At 39.0% G+C, this 22,668-nt stretch overlaps 1 protein-coding gene and 1 long non-coding RNA gene across 7 annotated transcripts in view; one reads left to right on the forward strand and one right to left on the reverse strand.

Annotated features, from left to right (window-relative positions):
* The window catches only part of LOC117975647 (uncharacterized), a 33,481-nt gene extending 26,878 nt beyond the window's left edge, over positions 1 to 6,603 (reverse strand). Inside the window, exons 1-2 of the long non-coding RNA XR_004665992.3 lie at positions 6,076 to 6,603; positions 1,816 to 1,965 (exon numbers count right to left, since the gene is read on the reverse strand). This is a non-coding gene — a long non-coding RNA (uncharacterized LOC117975647). The remainder of the gene's footprint in view (positions 1 to 1,815; positions 1,966 to 6,075) is intronic.
* The window catches only part of CLYBL (citramalyl-CoA lyase), a 295,682-nt gene that overhangs the window by 254,243 nt on the left and 18,771 nt on the right, over positions 1 to 22,668 (forward strand). For 3 of the 6 annotated variants that reach the window (XM_014347493.4, XM_034936912.3, XM_003832050.6), the window contains exons 3-7: positions 650 to 838; positions 4,776 to 4,877; positions 6,610 to 6,703; positions 8,030 to 8,197; positions 12,710 to 12,834. In XM_014347493.4, the coding sequence (XP_014202979.3) occupies positions 650 to 838; positions 4,776 to 4,877; positions 6,610 to 6,703; positions 8,030 to 8,197; positions 12,710 to 12,834 (678 nt within the window). Of the gene's footprint in view, positions 1 to 649; positions 839 to 4,775; positions 4,878 to 6,609; positions 6,704 to 8,029; positions 8,198 to 12,709; positions 12,835 to 18,332; positions 20,238 to 22,668 lie in introns of those variants that run through there. The other 3 variants (XM_055096968.2, XM_057299613.2, XM_055096969.2) reach the window with 2 other exon arrangements.

Genomic DNA, 22,668 nt, shown 5'->3' on the forward strand with positions numbered 1-22,668 from the left:
GTATTTGTCAAGCACTTCATGAAGGGATTCCTTGCCTTCCACCTGAAGAAGTGGGAGCTTTTCTTGTAGTACACATTGTCAGATTCCTGTGAGCATCTTCTTAATTGAATGTCAAGATTCAACTCAGTTGCAAAAAAATAGTGAGTAAAAAAAGCATGATGCATGTGGAAAAAGAAAAATCCTTATTTTTTCCCTAATGTGAAGAAGCTGACAGACGAGATGCCCACAATCTAGATGTTAGCCAATTTCTTATGTTTATTAAATGAGAAAGTGCAGGTAAAGAACATAGAACCATGCTTAGCACTTAATGCTCAATCAGTGAAAAATTACCCATTAACTATTTTCCCCTTCCCATTGGGAAGTAATGCTAATGAGAAAGACGACACTTCCATACAGAAGCACATCCATGTGCACTGCAGTGCGTCTCGGCTATGTTATAGCTATCGCGAATGAAACCTAAAAATCAACTGCTCACCTTTCAGACTGGATGACTCCTTTCAAATATTATTTATTTGGTGGACAGGAAATGTGTAGATAGATAGAATAATAGTGCTCAGACTCTGAATCCACATAACAGTTTCATCAACCATTTGATGGTGCTCCCCTCAATGATAAAAATAAACAATAAACTTTTTATTGACACTTACAGAATGAAGCTCGACTGAGAATTGTAAAGACTCTTGAAGACTTTGATCTGGGCCCTACTGAAAAATGTGTGAGAGTCAACTCAGTTTCCAGTGGTCTGGCGGAAGAAGACCTAGAGGCCCTTTTGCAATCCCGGGTCCTTCCTTCCAGCCTGATGCTACCAAAGGTGGAAAGTCCTGAAGAAATCCAGTGGGTGAGTAGCTAATGCTTTGCCTTAAGACTCAGGAGCAGCTAAGGAGGAGTAGCAGGAAGAAGGGATCTGGGTGCCACAGGTTTGGAAAATGCATGCACAGAGAAGAGAGGAAGGGAATTGAGAAAAAGCAGTAAGCGCAAGTATCCGTTTCTTTCACACAAGGAAAACTCGCCTTTGCCCAAAGTGTTCTATGAAACAACTGCACTTTTGAAATGATGCTTCGCTTCCTAATTGGATGTGTGGTTTGGCCAGAACAGCCTCCTCAGTAGCCCTCCCAGAGTAATCCCTGGAAACTAGGTTGCCCGAGAATCTCATCCCTTCCTCCACCCTGCCCGGCCCTAAGCCAAGGCCTCCACCTGGAAGAGCAGTGACGTAAGTGGCCCTTACTGAGATTCATCTGAAATCATCCCAGGCAGAGAGGGCACATTTGCCGCATATGAAAAAATGAACCCAAAGAAGGGGAGGAAAAGGTCACTCCTTAGGGCAACTGGAGGAATGAACAGGAAGCTTTTAACTAGTGGTTTTAATTAGCACTGATATTATTTCCTGAACAGTTCTCTAGTGCATCCTTTTTAAATTGCTGACAGGTGTGTTTGTGTTTCATGACAGACTTTTCAGCCAATAAAAACCTGAAATGTAAAGTGGTTGGCATGTCAAATTACTTAAGAAAACTTTTGAAATAGGCCTAATTACACTATGATTGTTTTAATTGACAAAGGGTGGAGGGGCTAGATTTTATTTGAGGGTCGCTATTATTCTGCAGATCTCTACTGAATAAAATAACATTTCACTGTGTTGTTCTGGGACAGAAAATGTGTCATTCTGGGCCCTGTGAGGTGTGAAAACTGGAAGCGTTTGTGGTCGGGGCGAGTGGGCAGTGGTGGTTTCGTGGAAGCCACATCTAGTATTATCTCTGAGGCTGTGGCTGCCACCACAGCAATACCCTGAGTTGTTGTAACACCTACGAAACTGCTCACCTGCTGAACGCACCCGACGTGTCAGGTCTGCGTTGCCCAGTGCCACGGCCACTATGACATGTGGCTTCTGAGCATTGAAACGTGGCCAGCACAAATGGAGATGTGCTGGAAGTGCAAAATACACACTCGATTTTGAAGACTCGGGACTCACTGAGGGGACAAAAAGAGAATGTAAACTATCTCGATAATTTTTATATTGATTACACATTGAAATAATATTTGGGATCCATTGGGCTAAATACAAGCTACTATTAAAATTAAATTCACCTGTTTCAGTTTACCCTCTTAATGTAGCTATGAGAAAATTTAAAATTATATATGTAGCTGCTGCTATACAGTTTCTTTTGGACAGCTCTGTGTTGGAGCCTTCTTGAAGACCCGTATTCAAGGACCAGTTATTTATTGACTAAGCTGGAGTTCTTCTCTCCAGGGTTACCCTCAGAAGCTGGGAGATACTAGTTAAGAGTATGTTAATATCCTGGAGGGTCCTGAGCCCATTCAGATATGTCTTAAGTTGATTGAAATGGACTCTGAAGTCACTGTTCCCTTTTGGTTTCATAGTTAATGCCTATTTATCACCGTTATTACCTTTAATTTAAGATGGGGGAGGGGGAGACCCAGCCAGCCTTCCACTATGGCTTCTGTTCACTGTTTTAAATCCTTGGAAGTGAGACACATACAGAAATTTAAATAGGACTTCTAGTTAACAGAAGTCCTTTTGGCTGTTTATTTTTTCCTCTCCGTTTGTATTTATGCGAAGCATAAAACCCAGAGCCTGATGCACAACTGAAAGATGGGCTTACTTGTTTTCTTTTGTGTGAGAATCTCTTGCTCGCCTTTTGTCGCTAGTGTGGGTTCTTGTTTGACTGGCACGGCTTATTGGACTATAACAAGCGTAACCCTGCCTCCTTTGTCATGGGACAATTCTCCCACAAATCCCGAACAGTGTGCATTCTTCCAACACACTATTGGGTGTGCACTGGAATTGAAAGAATCGCTGAGCCCTGCTACTTCATCTCCTCCCCAATCTCTTTGTGATTTCTCCCCCTTCTTCTCCTCCCCCTACCCCAGTCCCCTCCACCTCGCTGAAATGAACACTTTTCCAGGCCGGAAACATTTAATCGTCCCCTTTTGAAAAAATTAATTGAAACTTCTCCACTAGTTACCTTTTGTGTTAGTACTTAATGCAATTTTTTAAGAAAGAGGGGGAGGAGGAGGAGGAGGAGGATGGGCTAGAATATTTAATTTTTAAATGCCCCTATTGGCTTAAAAACAAAAGGCATTAGGGGTGTTCTCACTAAGAACTGGGAATATATTGTAAAGTGTTGACTTGGTTTTAAAGTCCATGATTTTTGTAGTTATAACTGTCATCACAAAGAATGGGGCAAGTCACTTCACAAGTTTTCTTTTTTTAATGAGAAAAAATATCCCTACTACATTTTTAACACCAAAACCACTAATACTTGCTACCACTTTCTAGCATAAATGAGAAATAAATTATATTTTATTTTCATCTACATCAAATACTATACATTTTATCCCCTTAAATTGTCGCCCCCTGCTCCTTCTTGCTATTTTGGTTGAGTTATTCCTTCCCTTGAAAAGTTACTAAGGAGGTGATGATGATGCCCTTTGAAGGGGGGGCAGTGGGAGCAACTGGGAATAATTCTTCATTACTGAAAGCTGTGATTTATTTTAGCCTAATTGTAAAGTTACTGCAAATTGCTCAAAAGCTTTTTAAAGATCCCAGTGATTAGATTTTTTAGGGGGGTGGTGCACCGGCAAGGAGGGGGCAGCTAGAAGGGGAAATAACACCTCTAATCCCGCTTCTGGTAAATAGGCTGCCAGCTTTTCAAATGAGTTTCCTTTCTATTAGTCAGAATATTATGCTAAGCCTTAAGCATTAGTTTTTTTATGTTGCCATAGCAGCCTTATTCCTGCAGGGTGGTGACCTGTGATGATTACAGTACAAAGCTTATAGGGTCTTGAAACCCCCTTTGAAGATGAAAAGTCTTTGATGGTTTATATTTATGCAAATCTCTTAGATATGATTTACCCAACTGAGACTGAATGGAGAGATGATTAAAATTCCCTTTTCCTTTGATATCTATTAATGGCTGAATATTCCTTAAATTTAAAATGGATATATATGTTTTCATCTTTATTTACAAAAATATCTTTATCATACCTGTGTTTCTTCTCTATCTCCCCACATCTTATTAGATCTAGATAGACATAATAGATTTACAATTTAGAGTGTGTTTTTTCCCCCTTTTGAAGGGGGGGAGGAATCTGGGCAAGAGCTTTTGTATGTTTCCAGATGATAGATTTTGGAATTTGGGCTACCCCACTGGCAGCACAGAGCTAGCTGTGAACTGGTCTCATGGAAAAAATTGGCGAGCTTTGGTCTTCAAAGAATTAAACTTCCTTTTTAAGGTCTTCCTAGGTAAGCTAAAAAATTATGAAGAAAAACCTTCTGAACAAAGGGTAATGGTGCTATAATGAATAATATGGACTCCACGTAGAAGGCTGCTGAACAGTTACACTGATGTCAGTGCTGGGCACGAAACAAAAACAGAATGGCAGGTAGAGGAAGAGTTCATTGTTTTAAGGGCCTACCATTTGCATTTAACGAAGCGAGGGCAAGAGGTCTTAAGTAAATGTGTTTTCAGGGAAAGCGTTTATACTCTCTCCTTCCAGTTCTAACTCCTAGGCCTCAAGTTGCTCCTTTGGGAGAAAAAAATTGTAATGCTTAGGATTTTACTATTTAGTTTGGTGGGAACTTCATTACCTTTTTCTTTGGACTTTCTTCTTATTTTTTTAAAAAATTCTTTTGTGTGGACGAAAGAGGCTTGGATATTACTTCCTCAGGTCAAAGACTTAAATACTACTTCTGGGTCTACATTTCCGTGATTGTACATTTTTTCCCCACTAATCACCTATGACACTTCTGATTTTAGTTTGCAGACAAATTTTCATTCCACTTAAAAGGCCGAAAACTTGAACAACCAATGAATTTAATCCCTTTTGTGGAAACTGCAATGGGTTTGCTCAATTTTAAGGTAAGGAAGCCATAATACGGTTAATAAGTTAGCATTTTATTTATCACCTAAAAAGAACTTTTGCTTTCAATTTTAACATCTTCTTAAAATGTGTTTCTAGAAAGATTTATAAGCAAAGGAAATGCTGAGCACCATTTGTTATCTGTAATAGTCCAAAAACCAGGTTACCAGCATCTTAGAAAACAATGAAATCAGTTAGGTAGAAGGAAAAGCTTCCCAGTCCAAAATATTTAAATGAAGCATTTGTATATTCCTAGTAACAATTTTAACTAATCACTGTGTAATTATATGCTTTGAATTATTGCATTTATAGACTAAATGTACATGAAAATTTGTCACCCTTATGAATTAACTTTGAAATGTTCTTTTCTATCAATTGTCTTTTCACTGGGAAATGTTCTGCCCTCTCTGTAGCAACATTATCAGTAATGTCTAGCAGAGAAGATTATTGTTTGTAAGTTCATGCACACAAATAATTTGCAGTACAGTTTTTCAGTTTGCCACATTAGAACATCGAATATCTTCTAATATACATGCGGGAATATTGGCTGAGCCAAGTGTTTTCAGCCGTTGTGTGGTTGCACTAAACTACCGGCCTTAACAAATTCAGAGCTAGCTCGTTTTTTCTCGTTTATCAGGGGGCATTTATATTATTTTCCAAAATATGCCTCTCATTCCACCTGACCTGCGAACATCAATCTAGCACCCCCTTTCAGAGTTCCTAGATTCCCTTCCCCCACCCCAGCCCCCACAGAGGGCAGGAGAAAAGAAATCACTAAAAACAACAGAAAAAACATAGTCGAACTGTACTGGAGAGAGAATGTGTGAGCGGCAACTTTGAGGCCTTGGGATGTGCAGAAGGGGTCGAGTGTAAATGTTTGGGGACCTGCTTCAAGCCTTGTCCTGTGAGCAGCTTGTTTACACAACTAACCATAAATTCTTCCAGCCAGCCCCAGAATCCTGAGAATATAATCAAAAGCATATCCCTAAGATGCAACCAGATTCATCCAGTGATTTAATTTTAAGCACTGCTTCGCCATTTTATTCCATAATGTACTTAGAAGCACTTACAATGTCTGAAATTAATCAACAGTGTCCCCACCGGTTCCTCGTTTCTTTCCCACCCACGTATATTATTAGCAGGTTATATCTCCACCTTTCAAGATTCACGGTTATGTCTACGACGAATGGTATTTACCTTGACTTTCATATATAAATGTCGAAGTTGCTTTATGAACACATCTTGGATGACTTGTTGCATTTTTATTTTCCCCTCCGGAGTTGCAGGTTTTTGTGCTGTCTTTAATCCTGAGACCATGTGCTTGATCCTAATGCAAATAATTCAATTAGTTTGATTTTAAAATTCCTTCCTTCTCCCCTGTGGTTTTACGAGAGTCTCTTAAAGCAAAAACAAATTCTGGAAAGATATAAATAATTTATAGTGCAAGCAAAATGAGTTAACTCAAAGTTTCTCCAAAAATGAGATGAACTACAATTTGAACATTATAACTATATTCATATAATCCATTAAACAAAGCAAATATATACAATATACTTATCTTGGATGATATTAAATACCTTTTGAAAGGGGTAAATTTGGGCTGCGTTTTTAGGACTGCTTTCAGCCAAACTGTGTTAAGAGTCAGGTCGTCCTGTTACTGAAATGCACCGTGCCTCTTCCCTCTGACGCACGCGTTTCCGTGAGACTTAGTTCTGTTCTGCTCTTTTACAGGCAGTGTGTGAAGAAACCCTAAAGGTCGGGCCTCAAGTAGGTCTCTTTCTAGATGCAGTCGTTTTTGGAGGAGAAGACTTTCGAGCCAGCATAGGTGTCAAAGACATCTCTCTCTCTCTCTTTCTGTGTGTGTGTGTGTATATGTGTGTATATATTTTTTCTTTGCCCCTCAAGGATGGACATTTACATAACAATGTATATTTGCCAACCATGACAATGGTTTTTCATGACAATGGAATGGACACTACTTCCTGATAATTTAGGGCTCCTCATAGCTGCCCTGCTTCTAGAGCACTACATTATTACTTCTGTTCCTTTATAAAAGGCACGAGCAATAGAAAGCCTGTTGCAGCCCCAGGCATGCTCAGGAATATATGGCATCTCCTTTGCTCCTAATAAATATATTATGTGAACAGCCTCACCGTTGCTTCAGTATTTTGTTTTCATATCAGTCTGTGGGCTGTCTAGATTTCTAACGCAAATTTAAGGCAATTTCACATTTGCCTTAATGAATTGTTTTCCACAGAATATGCGGTATGTAAATATTATTTTAAATGGATCTTAAATTTCTCTTACAATATGTTTCCGAACTCTTAGTATTAAATGTGCTGATTTTCACTGATTCTCACCATCCCTTGTGAGCTGCACTTGAGGGGTCTGCGTGTTTGACTGGAGACCGTGAAGCATTTAGAAAAGAGGCCGAGGCCACAGAAACCAGCCCCAGTGACCTGAAGACAGGCACTTTCCCTAGGCAGGGAGTGGCATGTTCCAAATGTAAACAGGGACACTTCCCTCCCCTCAGGGTGAAAAAACTGAATTTATTTGAATACGAGTCTTTCCAGGAGACTTGTGTATCCAACGGTTCAGCGGGCTACAGAAGGCATATCGATGCTTTCCAGCCCTCTCAAAACAAGTGCCCTCCCGTCTCCCCAAGTTCTCCATCCAGACAGACCCTGAAGCTGAAGCATTTGGCTCAGAACTTCAGTTTGGACAGGGCAATCACAGCACACACAGTTCTGTGCTTGCTGTGAAACGCGAACCATTGCCCTGCATAGCTGCTGGGCCACCTTTTGTGGTGCTGTCTTTGGACTGGCACTTTTCAAGCAATGATAAGAAGGAAAAAAATATATCAGGAGTCCCTTGCGACCCTGACCCAGCCTCCCAGAATGGGGAAGGGGCCTTCTCTTAATGCAGGTAGAAGTAATTCTATTGAAAGATGCTTGTCAGTTAAACAGACACATTCGAGGTTTAACTTGGCCTCCACGCGTCCCTGTCTTCATTTGTATTTCAATAATTATTTTGCGGAGGAGCAATTTCCAGGGAGGTATAGATATCTGTACAAACTGAGGTTTTATAATAAATATCTGGGTGCGGTTTCCAAAGTTAAAGCCTCCTTTTTCTGTTAACATCCCATTTTCAGGTGCAACAAGTAGTAAAGAAACCCTGGATATTCTCTACGCCCGGCAAAAGATTGTTGTCATAGCGAAAGCCTTTGGTCTCCAAGCCATAGATCTGGTGTACATTGACTTTCGAGATGGAGCTGGGCTGCTTAGACAGTCACGAGAAGGAGCCGCCATGGGCTTCACTGGTATGATTCCTGTCTTAGAAAGCAGTGTCTAAATTAGCAAGCATTCCAGAAAAATAGAAATTTGACCCGAAAACACCCCTAATATCATCAGATATCTCCCATACTTACTCCACTATTTGAAATATGAGCAAGTCACACAGGGGAGGAACTTGCCACACACATTGTCATGGTTTTCCTTGGCCCTGCAAGTCAACAAATCACTCATTTTATTTCCTCTTTACATTAGTTGCTTTTTTTTTTTTCTCTCCAGCCTCTTAATCATTTTGTTGTAGTCTTGGCTGACCTGTAGGGAGGGATGAGGCTGCTAAAAAAGTGTTTTTGAGTGAACCGCCATAAGAATTTTGGTTGATGGACAGAAGAAAAATCTCCTAGAATATCCAAAATTTAATTCATTTCTGAAAAAAAATGTTGGTGATATTGTCTTTGGTTTTTGTTTTGTTTTTTACTCATAACTAGTTTTTTGCTCTTCTGCCACTCCAAGCCCCTCCTCTCTCTCCCACCTCCCAGTAAGTGTCCGTGTACCTGGCGACACCTACGGGCATAGGCTGGCACTAGGATCAGCGGGTCCCTTGCAGTCCGGTCTGGGGCACAGGCGGGTATCTGTTGATTGGTGTGCCTGGTCACTCAGGTCCCCATGAGCCAGGGGAGCAACAGAAAATTGTGTTTTTACAACAGAGATCTATTTTTCGAAAAACCACAATAGGAGTCTACACACAAACATACACATGGAGTTGCACACACACAAACTGACAACCATGGGAAAAACACAGTGCACTCCTTCACTCTTACCTGTTCTTCTGTTGAAAGTTCTAAGAATATTAATAATAGAAAGGCACCCGAATAATTAGGAAAAGAGACGAGCATCCTGATATTCCTGTTATAACTGTTTTTGAAATATATCTAGGTAGCGGTTACCGAAAGAAACGTTTCATAAAGCAGGCTTAAACGTGAAAAATATCTTAATGGATGATGATTTAGTCCAAAATAAAACTGAATGACCTAAGAAGCTATTCTAGTGTTACATTCAAATTAAAGCTCTGAGTTTGTTCTTGTGTTTTTTACACAAAGAGCTAAAATAAATATGACCCCCCCAATTTTTTAAATAAGTGTGATCCCGTATAGGGAAATACTCTTCAATTATCTGAACTATTAATAAATGAATTCTCCCTGCGTTTCATAGCGACTGAGGAAGAAAGGAGTCCTCTGCCACATCCATGCAATTGTGCTTGTTCCTGCCTCTTTCCAACGGCTGGTTAGGATGTGACCCAAATGGAAAAGTTGGAGAAAAACTCCATGAAATTTATCTAATAGACCCTGATGTTGTTGGCCTGCAATGTATGGCACTGGCTGCCAGGCGGCCAGATGTTGCTCTGAAATGGGAACTAATTCGATAAAAAAGAGAAAGCACTGCATCGACACTGGCCCCTCCACCATCACCCAGCAGAATCTGAGTTTCCTCTGCCTCCTCTGGGGTAAATGTTTGCCCCAGAACTTCTCTGGGAGCTGGAGAGTGTCTCCAAGATACAGGACTGAATTAACTTGGCCCCTAATTCAATCGCAGAAGACAGGCTATTTCAAATCAGGTTTAAATTTCTAGACTGTGCCCAGCTCAGCACGAGGAGCTTATGGACCTGGCACTATTGTTTCTCCACGACGGGGAGTATTAAATCGCTAAAAAAAAGGGGGGAAGCGAGGATAATGGGAAGGCACAGAGGGCACAGTGCCCATTATATATTCAAGGGAACGAGGCCATAACTAGGGAGCCACACTTCGTAGGCAGTTTGCAATTTTTAGAAAGTCTTTGTTGCCCCAATTATATTTCTGCATACCAATAAGAGGTAATCAATCTGATAATAAGATAGATTATTTGTAGTCATTTTTTAAATAAATGTTTTTTAATGAGTACTTTAGACCACTCAGGATGTTTGTCCTAGTTGTTTGGCATTTGATTGCCATACCTTGGGCCTTGCACAAGGAGAAGAAAAAAAAGGAAAGGAAAAGTGGGGAGGAGAGAGGGAGGGATGGAGGAAGGAAGACATGTCTTATCTGAAGCAGGTGGTTGAAAGGTTTAAAATCCAATGAAAGTATTGTGTTATCCATAACGCTGGTAAGGAAGACTAAGTCTGTGCTATAAGGATTTCCTTTACTTTTAAAAGTGATACATATTTTTAATGAGTTGTAGTTTTTAAAAGTTAGCTGTAGTTTCATTTTCTGCGGTCGTTTCCCAGAGTCACAGTCCATGTCGATTGATTTTAAATCAATGCATTGGTTGTATAAATGGCCATTAACTTTAGGAATTTTTTTATAAAAAAGAAACCAAAACTAAATCTTGGAATAAAGCTTTAACAGCTGACTTAGTCATTACAGTTACTCCAGTGCTACATGCTGAGAAGAAAGATTATAAATATGAAGCACTATAGGTTTTCTTCTTTTTTGCAGTCTATTGTAGAAGACAAAAATGACACCATCATACAGTTACCTAAAAGACTTGACAGGTATTGATTTAAAGCACGATATATCAAGCGGTACTGTAAAAAGGATTTCATGGTCATAAATTTTAATGTCTTCCAATTTTGCACCCTCTCAGTAACTTGTCAATAACAACTCTTTTGTATAAAATATTTGCCTGGTTCCCACATGCCATTAAAGTCTGCTATACAGTTGTTGGAATATATAAGATGTGACAAAAGAGAACTTCACATATGAACGTTCACACATTTCTAAAACCTAACATGTATCTTAAAATTAGCCTCATTGCCAAAATATAGGTACTGGAGGATGGAGAGCTAGCAGTGATTTCACAGTATTTTAAGTAGTTTATGTTTTGCTCCTCAAATTATAGTGCATGTACCAAGAAGTTCCCATGAAATCTGGCTTTTTACGCATTGGTGTAAATTATGTACATAAATTATGAAATTCAGGGCTAACAATTAGTAGGAAATGACTACCAGAACTGACATCCTTTATTAACAATATCCTGACAACTATTAAATTACTTAAATATAATCTCGATACCTACTACCGAAAAAAGCCCTCTTGTCATCCCTCATGTTATTCGTTCCCAGAAATTATTCCTCAGGTAATTTAAGGAATCTTTACTTACTTATATAAGTGTTTAACATTTTATTAGTATGCTGACAGAAAAGAATGAAATAGCAATGTGAGGATGTTTTAATTATGCCATTGGAAAGAAAAGATATTATTATATTTATCCACTTAAACTCTTTTACATGAAACACTAAAAATATGTTTTTACAAGCATCATTCCTTTTTTCATTCTAATAGAATAATGACAATAGGAATTGACAGCAAGGATGTAAAACATCAAGGATATAATTTCTACTGTCTAAATGTTAAAATAACTATTTCAAAAGCAAAGCAAACTGATATACCAACAAATATATTCAGCAGAGTAAATGATCATTAAGTGTACATTCATTTTTAAAGAGCCAATTATGTTCATAACTTTATCACGTAACAATATAATCTCATCATCATTATAACATTAAATTATGTTGCATTTTATTAATGATCTGATTGGATTCTACACTTCCCTGATTGTTAAATTGTTTTTTTAATGACTGCATTATTTCACAAAATCCTGTGGCTCTTATCTTTGTATGATGTTTTCATTTAAAATCTTTCAACTATAAAAAGAATCGTAAATCTTTTTGGAAGGTATTTCTACAGAGAGAAGATTTCTTCTGGGATACGTAGGGTGCTATAAGGAGGGAAATACCCAGTCTTGGTTCTATAGGCCAAAAGGGAAAATCCGGGTATATTTTTGGACAGAGAAACTTTAAGTGTCTATTTTTTAATTTTTAAATGGAGTAATCTAAGGCTGCAGTGTTCAAATCTGCCTTCTATTTTACCATACTGAATAAAATATTTTCATTCAAATCCAATTTTCTATTGGGGGTTAGAAATGACACATAAACTGTTCATTTAAAAGAAAAACAATTAAATATACTATTGTAAACCTGTATTTGATAGTAATATAGTTGTAATGACTGCCTCTGTAAGCTTTATGAAAACCAGCAGACCATTTCTAAGAGAAATCATGGAAAGAGGTATAATTCTACAAAGAAAGCAAAAGACACCTTATAAAATTTGAGAGAATTCTCATTTAATTTTTTTCTACTTCAACTCAAAATAATCCCTCTAATTTGCAGACATTATCCTTTAAAGTCCCAGCCAAAGCAGTTATTCAACAAGCTGCCTAGTCAGCCCACCTGTAACTAAAAATAAGAGATTATCTGCCCTAAGGTGGCATTTCTATAGGATCGGAAACACAATTACTTCCATTGTTGTAGTTGTGCTTCTGTGGTATTCTGGAAAAGCCTGTCTGATTGCAGGTTTTGTTTGTTTTGTTTTGTTTTCTCAATAAAAAGTTTTAAATTAGTTACTTAACATACAGTCTATGAGGCCTTCAGGAACCTCACGCGATCGAAACATTTTGTTTGAACATCTGTTCGTTGTTTCGTGGTTCCGATGTTATTAATATTCTTGTAGGTAAGCAGGTGATTCACCCTAACCAAATTGCCGTGGTCCAGGAGCAGTTTTCTCCTTCCCCTGAAAAAGTTAAGTGGGCTGAAGAACTGATTGCTGCCTTTAAAGAACATCAACAATTAGGAAAGGTAAATGTTTTGTTAATGCCTTGGGTGAAAGTAGTATTGAAAATATTGTCGGGAAGAATGAAACAAATATGTTGTGTGAATGGTTTAAGAAAACTCATTGTATCTGGAGAGGGGGGAAAGGGAGGGAACACAACATTCACCAGTGAGAAAATTGCTTGAGATAGATTTGCCCTGCCCATGTTCCTAAATACTTCACTAACTGGCTCTCAAGTCTCTCATTTTATTCTTTTCATAAAATATATTGGCAGCCTTAGAGAAAATAGAAGTCTGTTTAGTTTTTCTCTACAGACTTCTATGCAGCATTCATATGAAAATAATCCTAGATCAAAGTGAGAACAAGTTGTAATGAAATAAACACAGTTTGACTAAATGGTTCTTGTGGAGGAAAGAAATAAATTGCAAGTTATTTTAATTTGGGGGGAAAAAAGTACAGAAATCTCCTCCGGTTTAGTCATTTAAGAGTGGGAGGTTGTATATGTGTTTGTACCAATTTCTGGACCTGAGATTTGGATGGAATGGAAAGCAAATTAACACTGGAGTACGGTTGTTCCTAATTTAGTGCATCATTGAGCCTCGCGTTTCCTGCTCTGTGGGTTTCTGCTATGTAAATATTGCAGTGGTAATGCACAATCTGTCTCCACTTTGTGCCAGTAACACTTAAATTAGGTGTCGCCTGAAGGAAGATTTTATGCTAGTTGCAGCATTGTCAGTTAATTATCTTAAAGGTTATTTGCAATAATACCGTTTGCCTCTTTTTAAGAGGATAGGAGGGAAAGTTATATTTATAAATCTATCCTAGAGGTAATCTCTAAACTCAGCCTGTGACTTCCAGAAGGAGTAAAGTTTTGATACCTATAATGCAAAATTACTTAGGAGAAAGAATATTGAAAATTTATTACAGTTCTGAATATTAAACATTCCCCCCTGCAAAAAAAAAAAAAGAAAAAGAAAAACTGGTTTTTAGTGGTGACCCTGAACCTGTGACATCCATGTGAGACATGTCCCTCGCACTTTTCACTGGCAGCAAGGACACTTGAAAATCCCAGGACTTGCCAAAGTGGGCAACAATATTAAATGGGTCATTCCCTAAGGATGTCCACGTTCAACCCATGCACACATGGGCACACTCACACACCAGCAGGCTCATCTTTGTACAAACTCACACTTAATATCCAAAGGCAGAATATATTATGTTGGAAATACCCAATTTGGACTTATACCAATTTCATGATAAATAGCATCTTTCCATTTCCCATCAACAGTGGCCATCAGAAAAGTAATGTATTTCATAGAAACAATATTTTAAGTTGACCTTGTGTTTAATGTCCATTTTTGTGTCTTAACCCCAGATCAAGATTCCCATGAATAAATCTATTCACCTAGAACGAAGAGCCACGGACTCTCATTCACATGTCCATCCATCCCCTTCCCTCGCATACCTGCCCACGCATACCCACACCGAATGCTCTATACCTCTGCTACAAGCCTTGTGCCAGCTGAGGACAGGCATGTCATAAACACCTCCTGGTGAAATAGGAAACTGAGGCAGCATGTGGACCATTGAAACGAGCGAGCAGAGTTCCAGTCTGGGCCAGCACTGTTTCTATGACCCATCCCAGCTGGGTTTCACATTGGGTAGCATCAAAGGAGGGCAGTTGGCATTGTAAGCAGATAGGGGTGTGGGAGAGTTTACCCTGAATTTCAGTAGCCAACAAACAGAAGTCAAACCAGAAACACTTGCTTTGCTCAGCATTTAAGTTTTTGAATGAGGAAAATGGCCCTTTTCCATTGTATCTTGAAAAGCGTTGTTCCCTGGGAAAATGCTCCCAAAGTTGCCACACCTTTTGATGATGGCAACTTAAATGTTCAATTCTGGACTTTTTTTTTTTTAAATAAGAAATGCCCTCTCGTTGGGGCATAAGCTCTCACAACAGTGTGGCAGGATGGCTTTTCTTAACACAGAACCATAGAAATTAGAGCAGAGGGGAGACTAACTATTAGGTAATTTCTTCCCTGCCCCATTTGTGGAGGTTTGTTTCCTACAGCAAATTCTCCTGGTGTTTTGTCCAGCAAGGTTGAAATGATTCAAGTAATGGGGCTTCCAGTAGGGACATATGGTTATTTTATCCAGTTAGCATGTTTCTTTCACTTTGCCTATAAACTGGCCGGTCACAGAAATTGGATCTGCAGGTAGGTGACTCTGGATCTTGAGGGGATCTTGGGGTGTAAATAATGTGGGTTCTGTTTGTAAAGATTTTGTGTAAATAGGTTGCACAATTATATAAAGTATCGCTTCCAACAAACATCTAGTCTGTTTTATGTCAAATGTGAATCACTGATGAACACGTGAACCCTCAGATATTTTGTCCGAAGCACAGATGACTCTCTCAAAGATAGGAAACTGATGGTTTGTGTCCTAGTGTGACAGTCACAAATTTCCAAAAGACCTTTTTCCTCCCTCTGATGAAAATTTCATTCAAGTAATGCTTTTAAGTAGAAATGACCCAAGAAGGAAAAATTATGTATCTTTGCTTTTCTCCACTTCTTCCTGCTCTCATCTTAAATTATATCCTGCCCAAACATAAAGGTATAGCTGAAGTTCACAGTTAGTGCTGAGCCATTTGTGTTTTCTATAGTAATAGTCATTACTATTATTCAAACATAAAAGCTCTACCCTTTCTTCCTGTCCTGTCCAAATGGCAAAATTCATGGGACTACTTAGACCATGAGCAGATAAATTATTGGAGTTCAGACTTTGGTATTACAGAATTTGGGGGATGTTTATTTTAATTAAAAGTCCTAAGGAAATAAAGTTTGGTGTCCTTGGTATAATGTTGGTTGACAATCACTTTACATTAAAACAAATAACAATCAGCTCATATCATCTGTCCCTGTTTGGCAGGCAGCGATTCTTGTGGCTGCTTTGTTTCAGGAAACTGAAAGATATTTTCAGGCTAAAAAATTTTGCTTGGCACCGTAGTCCAGTAATCAGAGTTAGGGCTAGAGACTGACACTGGGGACTCTAGGTTATCTTATCTTATTAAAATCTGTTGGAAAAAGTTTAAAGATTCCAAATAATCTCTGCTCCTATGTTAATTCCCAGAAACTAAAATGTTTTTAATTTAGCTGACATCAGCTGTAAGGTTTCCATCCACAATATTAATCAAACTGACTTTCTTCCATCCTTCCAGAAAAATGTTTTTTGAGATACAACGTGCATACCATTAATTATTTTAGTTTCAAATTATTTGGTAAAATGCTTTAGGCAGGATAAATCATTTCCACATGATTTGTTTTAAATTTATAAAGGATTTTCTTAAAAGTTAATTCCATTTTTATGTCTTTTTTTATAATAATGGTGATTCCATTAATATTTGAAAATTCTTCATTCAGAACTGAATTTAATATGCTTATTAAAGTAATAGGATTTCAACAGTTCTTTTTTATCAATAAAGAATTTTATATACTATAAAAGTTGGATACTTGAAAACATCTCAAGCAAATAATCATCTAATATTGATATCAATAGAAATAATTTTATATAAACAAATACATATAGCATACATGTTTATACAACATATAAACATTCAAGTATGTATGATAATGTGTATTTCCTCAAATCTATATTATGAACTTAGTGCTAAAGTTTTTATCTTTCCATATTCATCACTCTTAGGCAAAAATGACAGCTAAAGGAAACAGTCAGTTGCTTTTTTAAAACAGTCACTAATCACAGGAAATCTTAATATAGGAATTTACTATTTCTTTCCAAATGGAGACTCTAACAGAAGAATGTGAAGGAATAGCACAATGTATTATGTGTGTCAAAATTTTAAAGATACTTTGCTAGAATATTCATATTTTGCAGTATCTGGCTACAAATATGGCTTTGCTTCATTTTCAGTTTTCCAGACATTCTCTTTGATTCATATCATGGCTGTACGTGCTTTGTTTGGTTTTGGAAGGATTTTGTTTGGCTTTTTCAATATTTCTCCTTCGTTATAGCTTCACAAGTTGGCTAAAGACTGAGGAAGGGGAAGTGTTCATCTTTAAATTCTAGGTTCAATTAACAATTACAAATGTCAGAAACAAGATCACTACCTGGCCTAACAACTGTAAGCATCACACAACCAACATTCTCATTTCACTCAGGAGAGAAAAACAGTGCAAGCTGATAAGTTCGCATTAGTAAGCACATCTTCTGCTGGAATATAAACTGGAAACATCTCTTAATAAAGAAAGAAAAAGGAAAGGAAGAGTTTTTTTCCTTATGTAAGTCTCTTCATCTAGAAACTTTACAAACAGTAATACATCCCTCCTCCCAAAATATTGAAAGCCCATCATTTTCATAGGTGTCTGATTGCTGCTCGCACACCCTTCATTTCTGTTTCCAAATGCAAGGCTTTACAAAAGAAATATTGCTTGGTCCAGATGGCCTTCTAGAAGCCTCCCTGAGAGAACTCAGGAGAAGTTTCTCTAGCCAAAAATATTGTTTCCGCTTATTCAAGTGCCAGAAATCCCACTGCCACTCTTTCACGCAGATCAAATAAACCATCTAAAGATGTGGTTGTTGTCTTTGTCAACTGAAAGGGTTGATTCCACTATTAGACGACAGTGTATCCTCCCACACCCATCCAGCCCACGACCCACAGCCTTCCCTCTGGATTTATGAGCAGGAACACGAAAATCAGAGCTGAGAGGTTTGTAGTGAAAATGAAAGATAAAGGGACATAACTCTGTTTTAGAGATTCTTAGTAATTGCACTTTTCTCTTTATTTCCCTGCTCATTTAACATTTTCAGAAAGATCGGCCATAATTTTGATTTTTAAAAGTCCACTTCTTAGAAAATCTGAGTCTGCCAATGATGACTTTAAGATTGGATGGATTAACACAAAATTGCGAAATTTTAAACATTTAAAGCAAAGTAATGAATTGCTACAAAGTATTGAAATCATATCATATTCTATTTCACTTTTTTTTTTTTTTTTAGTGGCAAATGGCTGGTTTGGTATTAGAAGATAAGAGTGTTTTTAATAGGCCGGGTGCAGTGGCTCACACCTGTAATCCCAGCACTTTGAGAGGCCGAGGTGGGCAGATCACAAGGTCAGGAGTTTGAGACCAGCCTTGCCAACATAGTAAAACCCCGTCTCTACTAAAAATACAAAAAATCAGCTGGGTGTGGTAGCGGGTGACTGTAATCCCAGCTACTTGAGAGGCTGAGGCAGGAGAATCACTTGAACCTGGGAGGCAAAGGTTGCAGTGAGCCAAGATCACACCACTGCAATCCAGCCTGGATGACAGAACAAGACTCCGTCTCAAAAAAAAAAAAAGAGTGTTTTTAATGTAGATTAAATCGGACAATGTTTTAAATTGTTTGCTTTGTCCTTAATTTATAACACACTCTTAAGGATATTTTAATCAAAATATTCTTTATCCAGGTTCATATTTTTCCGGGTTTTATTTGCTCAATTTTGATTTTAAATATGTCATTATTTTAGCTGGATGAAATCTCAGAAGTCTTTTAGTCAGATGCCTTCAGTTTATGACTTAATGCACAGAAACCCAGCAAGGCTTCAGAAGCTGCCCAGTATCACTCACGGCCAAGGTGGAGAGAGGGCTGCGAGCAGAAGTCAAGGCTTAGTTTGTAAGTAAAGATATGGAATATCATAAATGTGTCTTCAGTTGAATTGCAGTGAATACCCACACTCATGACCAAAACGAGATAGAGCCTTAAACGCACTCAGTCACAATCAAAATCTGGATTTGGGTAGTTCCAATGTATGTCTTTTCTTGAGGATAAGCAGAAACCAATGAGGAAAGAGAGAAACCAGGGCCTCCACGTGCCGTTCCCCACACGCCTCCCTGCTCAGTGATGCCCTGCCCTCGTCCCCCAGCCCTGCCCCAGGAAGGCTTCTAGGCTCTGTTCACTGCAAACCCCACTTCACATCATTAGTTATCAGTCGTTCAGTCTCCCAACATAGATTGGAAACTCCCAGAGCAAGCCTGGGGAGCCTTTGGCAGAGAGGCCATATTTACTCCAAAGCCCAGTGTCATCTCAAGGACATCAAAGGACAGGTCCCCAGAGTCACACTCTCAGTTACACCTGTGACCACACACACCCCATGGTGTTCAGTGCCTATGGCAGCAAGATCGAAGTGATGGCCAGGAGAGGATCATTTTGTTCCTTGGACACCTTTCCCTCTCTTTCCTCTTCGTGTATTTCTCCCTCTAAGGATGGATGGGTCTGTGTGTGTATCTTTCTGTTCCACCCTCGTTTTCCTTGCCCTGAATTCTCCATTTCCTCTTTTTCTTTACATCTTTTTCTTTCTCACTACATCATCTCCACACCCCAGGCCATCCCTCACCTTCTTTCCTGTAGCTAATTACATTAGAGACTTTCAGAGCATTCTTTTATTTATTTATTTTTTGGTTGTATTAATTAAAGAATTTTGTAATTCTTTTTTTTTTTTTTTTGTTTTTAAGACAGTGTCTTGCTCTGCCAGCCAGGCTGGAGTGCAATGGCGTGATCTCGGCTCCCTGCAACCTCCGCCTCCCGGGTTCAAGTGATTCTCCTGCCTCAGCCTCCTGAATAGCTAGGATTACAGGCGCACAACATGCCTGGCTAATTTTTGTATTTTTAGTAGAGACGGTGTTTCACCATTTTGGTCAGGCTGGTCTCAAACTCCTGACCTCATGATCTGCCCACCTCCGCCTCCCAAAGTGCTGGGATTACAGGCATAAGCCACCGCGCCCAGCCCAGAATTTTGTAGTTCTTTTTATACTGAATTTTATTAAAAATACAAAGCAACCATTTCTATAATTGTCTTTTTTTCCCCCCACTTTAGGTCAGTGGGCCTCAAAAAAAAAGGCAATTTCTTACCACTACCTTAGGGAATAAAGAATTCTGTCTACCGTAGCATGCACCTCCCTGCAGCATCTTGGGCAGAAATAGGTACACGAAACACATTTAGTAAACATTATTTAGCTAACTGGTTTCCAAATTCCTGACAATGCTAAAAAAAAATTTATTAGGTGTACTTTTAACAGTATATATGACATACTTCTGCTGCCTTCTAGAAAAATTGAAAGATGTTTCCATCAATTATTTCATCAGTTGTTATTCATCAATTGTGCTTTGAAAAAATGTACCAGTATTTTAGTAAATCTTTCAGTCTCTTCTAGTTAATGTTAACTCATTAAATCTGTTTTCCAAAGAAAGAATAAGCCTGCATTATTGGTCTTAGCTACAAACTGCTATAAATGGCATTCATTGTTTGCTTTTCTCATAGGCAATAGGAGCTTAAATTTGATGTCAAACATTTTTAAATAAAGACATTTAAACATTTGGCATGTTACACATTTGTCTCGGTTTTAAAAATAATCTTAAAAAATCTTTAAAGAAGATTTCTGGTTTCAAAAAGAAATCTGAGATGGAGGTGATAGTAGCGGAACTCTACATAATTACTAAAAAATCAACGAATTATGCACGTACAATGGGTGAATTTTATGGTATGCAAATCATACCTCAATAAAGCCACTTTAAAAATTGAGAAAATTAAGCACAAAACCTAATTTGATGGCAAATGTGTTAACTCCCTTAGATTTTGATACACTTGTAAATCCAATTGTCTTCACCTCAATACATAGCTTTCTACATAGCATACTTGGCTTTATTTTTCCAGATTTCCTTGTGAAAAGATATCGAAAACAAAGACTTGCCTACTCTTGCCTGATTATTCTGCCTGAATATTTTTAAAGAGAAATCTTGCCATCTACATGTTTAAACCCCGAGGAAAGTTTTAAAAATAGAAGGCTACCTTGGTCTCTCGGATCAGTGTTTAAAGTAAGCATGGCTCTGGTCCGTGGAGACCCAGACCTGGGCAAGTAGATGATTCGGGATGGTCACATATGCAGATAACTGGCACACACATGCACCTCAGGCTCTCCTCCCTGCTGTTCAGCCGCCTCGACCTTTCCTGCCCTGCTCCTGCCAAATCCATCTTCCAAGCCTTCTACTGCTTCTCCTTCCCCATTGCACCCCCGACTTCCTGGAACTCTTGGTAAAGTCCTGAATTAGTCTTACCAAGAACAACACACAAATCTTTCTATTTTCTAGCCCCATCTTTCCATTTATTTAGCTAAAGCTAAATAATTTCATCCTGCCTTTGTAAAAAGCAAAATGTTAACGCTGTCCATTCATTTTACATCCGCTCAATTTCCACATTCCAAGAAATGTCCTCCCTTTTGAACAAATGTGTCTAGCTATCATCTTTGCTACACCTCTTCCTTTTCTGGTCCATCATCTGCTGAAAGAACTGTGTCCTGCGTTTCAGTACCTCCTCCTCCTCCATGTAAGCCAAGCTCTGGACTTCAGATCATCTGCATTTGATTAGCGTCTGTCCTCTGCTGATATTCTAAGTTTTTTAATTTTTCTAAATTTATTTGTTTTCCTCCTGAGGCTCTGCCAAATATATAGCATCCCTGAGTCTAGTTTCTTAAGGAGACAACTAAATCTGTGATTTATAAGAGTTTAGAGGGGACAGGAAGCTTCAGGCATGAGCCTGTTTCTATTCATTGTATTTTCCAAAACACTGATGTCTCTCAAACTCTTGCAGGTCTTAAAACTACTCTGAAATCATAAAACCCACTTAGAATTCAAACAGTCTGCTTCTCACTGGGCCATTCTGTGATAAGTGGAATTAAATAATCTCTGGCCAGCAATAACAGTAGCAATACCAGTAGCAATGGTGGTAGCAGTAACCATGTGTGCAGTGGTCATGGGAGTGGTAATAATAACCAGAGGAGAGATCATCACACTCCTAACAGTAGTGGTGGTCATCATGACAGTGGTGTGGCCACAGTAGTGACAGTGCTGGTAGCACAACTGCTTCCATTTATATATATATAAAACATATATATTATATTCCATATATGTGTATATATATATATATATATATTTTTTTTTTTTTTTTTTTTTTTTGAGACGGAGTCTTGTTCTGTTGCCCAGGCTCGAGTACGATGGCAGGATCTCGGCTCACTGCAACCTCTGCCTCCTAGGTTCAAGCGATTCTCATGCTTCAGCCTCCCGAGTAGCTGGGATTACAGGCGCATGCCACTATGCCCGGCTCATTGTATTTTTGGTAGAAACGGGGTTTCACCATGTTGGCCAGGCTGGTCTCGAACTCCTGACCTCAAGTGATCTGCCCGCTTCGGCCTCCCAAAGTGTTGGGATTACAGGTGTGAGCCACTGCACCTGGCCCTTGCATATATTATTTTATGTAATCCTCACAGCAGCCCTACAGGGGCGATATTATCCCCATTTTCCAGATGAAGAAATTAAGACTGGGAAAGGTAGCTTTATTCATTGTGGATCACACAGCTAGGAAAAGGCATCCCTGGATTCAAAGTCAGGTGTAATGGAGCCCAAAGTCCACATCCCTAACCTCTGCATGAAGCTGCTTCTAAGGGAAACCCCCAGAAAAGCCAGATCCTTTCTCTCCAGGGAGCTTCATTCCCCTTCATTGCAGCCACAGGCTACTGAGAGCCACAGCAGGCTGTGTCTATCCTGGAAAGTGCCCTGTTTCTGTGTGGAGAAGATGATCCCCTGTGCCTGCTCAGACCATCACTGACCTGGCAGGTGGAGCTGCCCCAGGAACACAAGAGGCCTCCCTTCCGTGCCCCTCATGGCCCTACCCTCTGAGTGACAGCCAGAGAGCTACAGGGGAAGGGACGGGAGGGATAAAGAGGAGCTTCTTCAGGCTTCTGCACCTTTCAGAGCTTGGAAAATGAATCCACTAACTGCCCAGGGTGCAGAATCCTCCCAACCTCCTGCAT

The sequence above is a fragment of the Pan paniscus genome, chromosome 14 (genome assembly GCF_029289425.2).
Source record: "Pan paniscus chromosome 14, NHGRI_mPanPan1-v2.0_pri, whole genome shotgun sequence".
Lineage (NCBI taxonomy): Eukaryota > Metazoa > Chordata > Mammalia > Primates > Hominidae > Pan > Pan paniscus.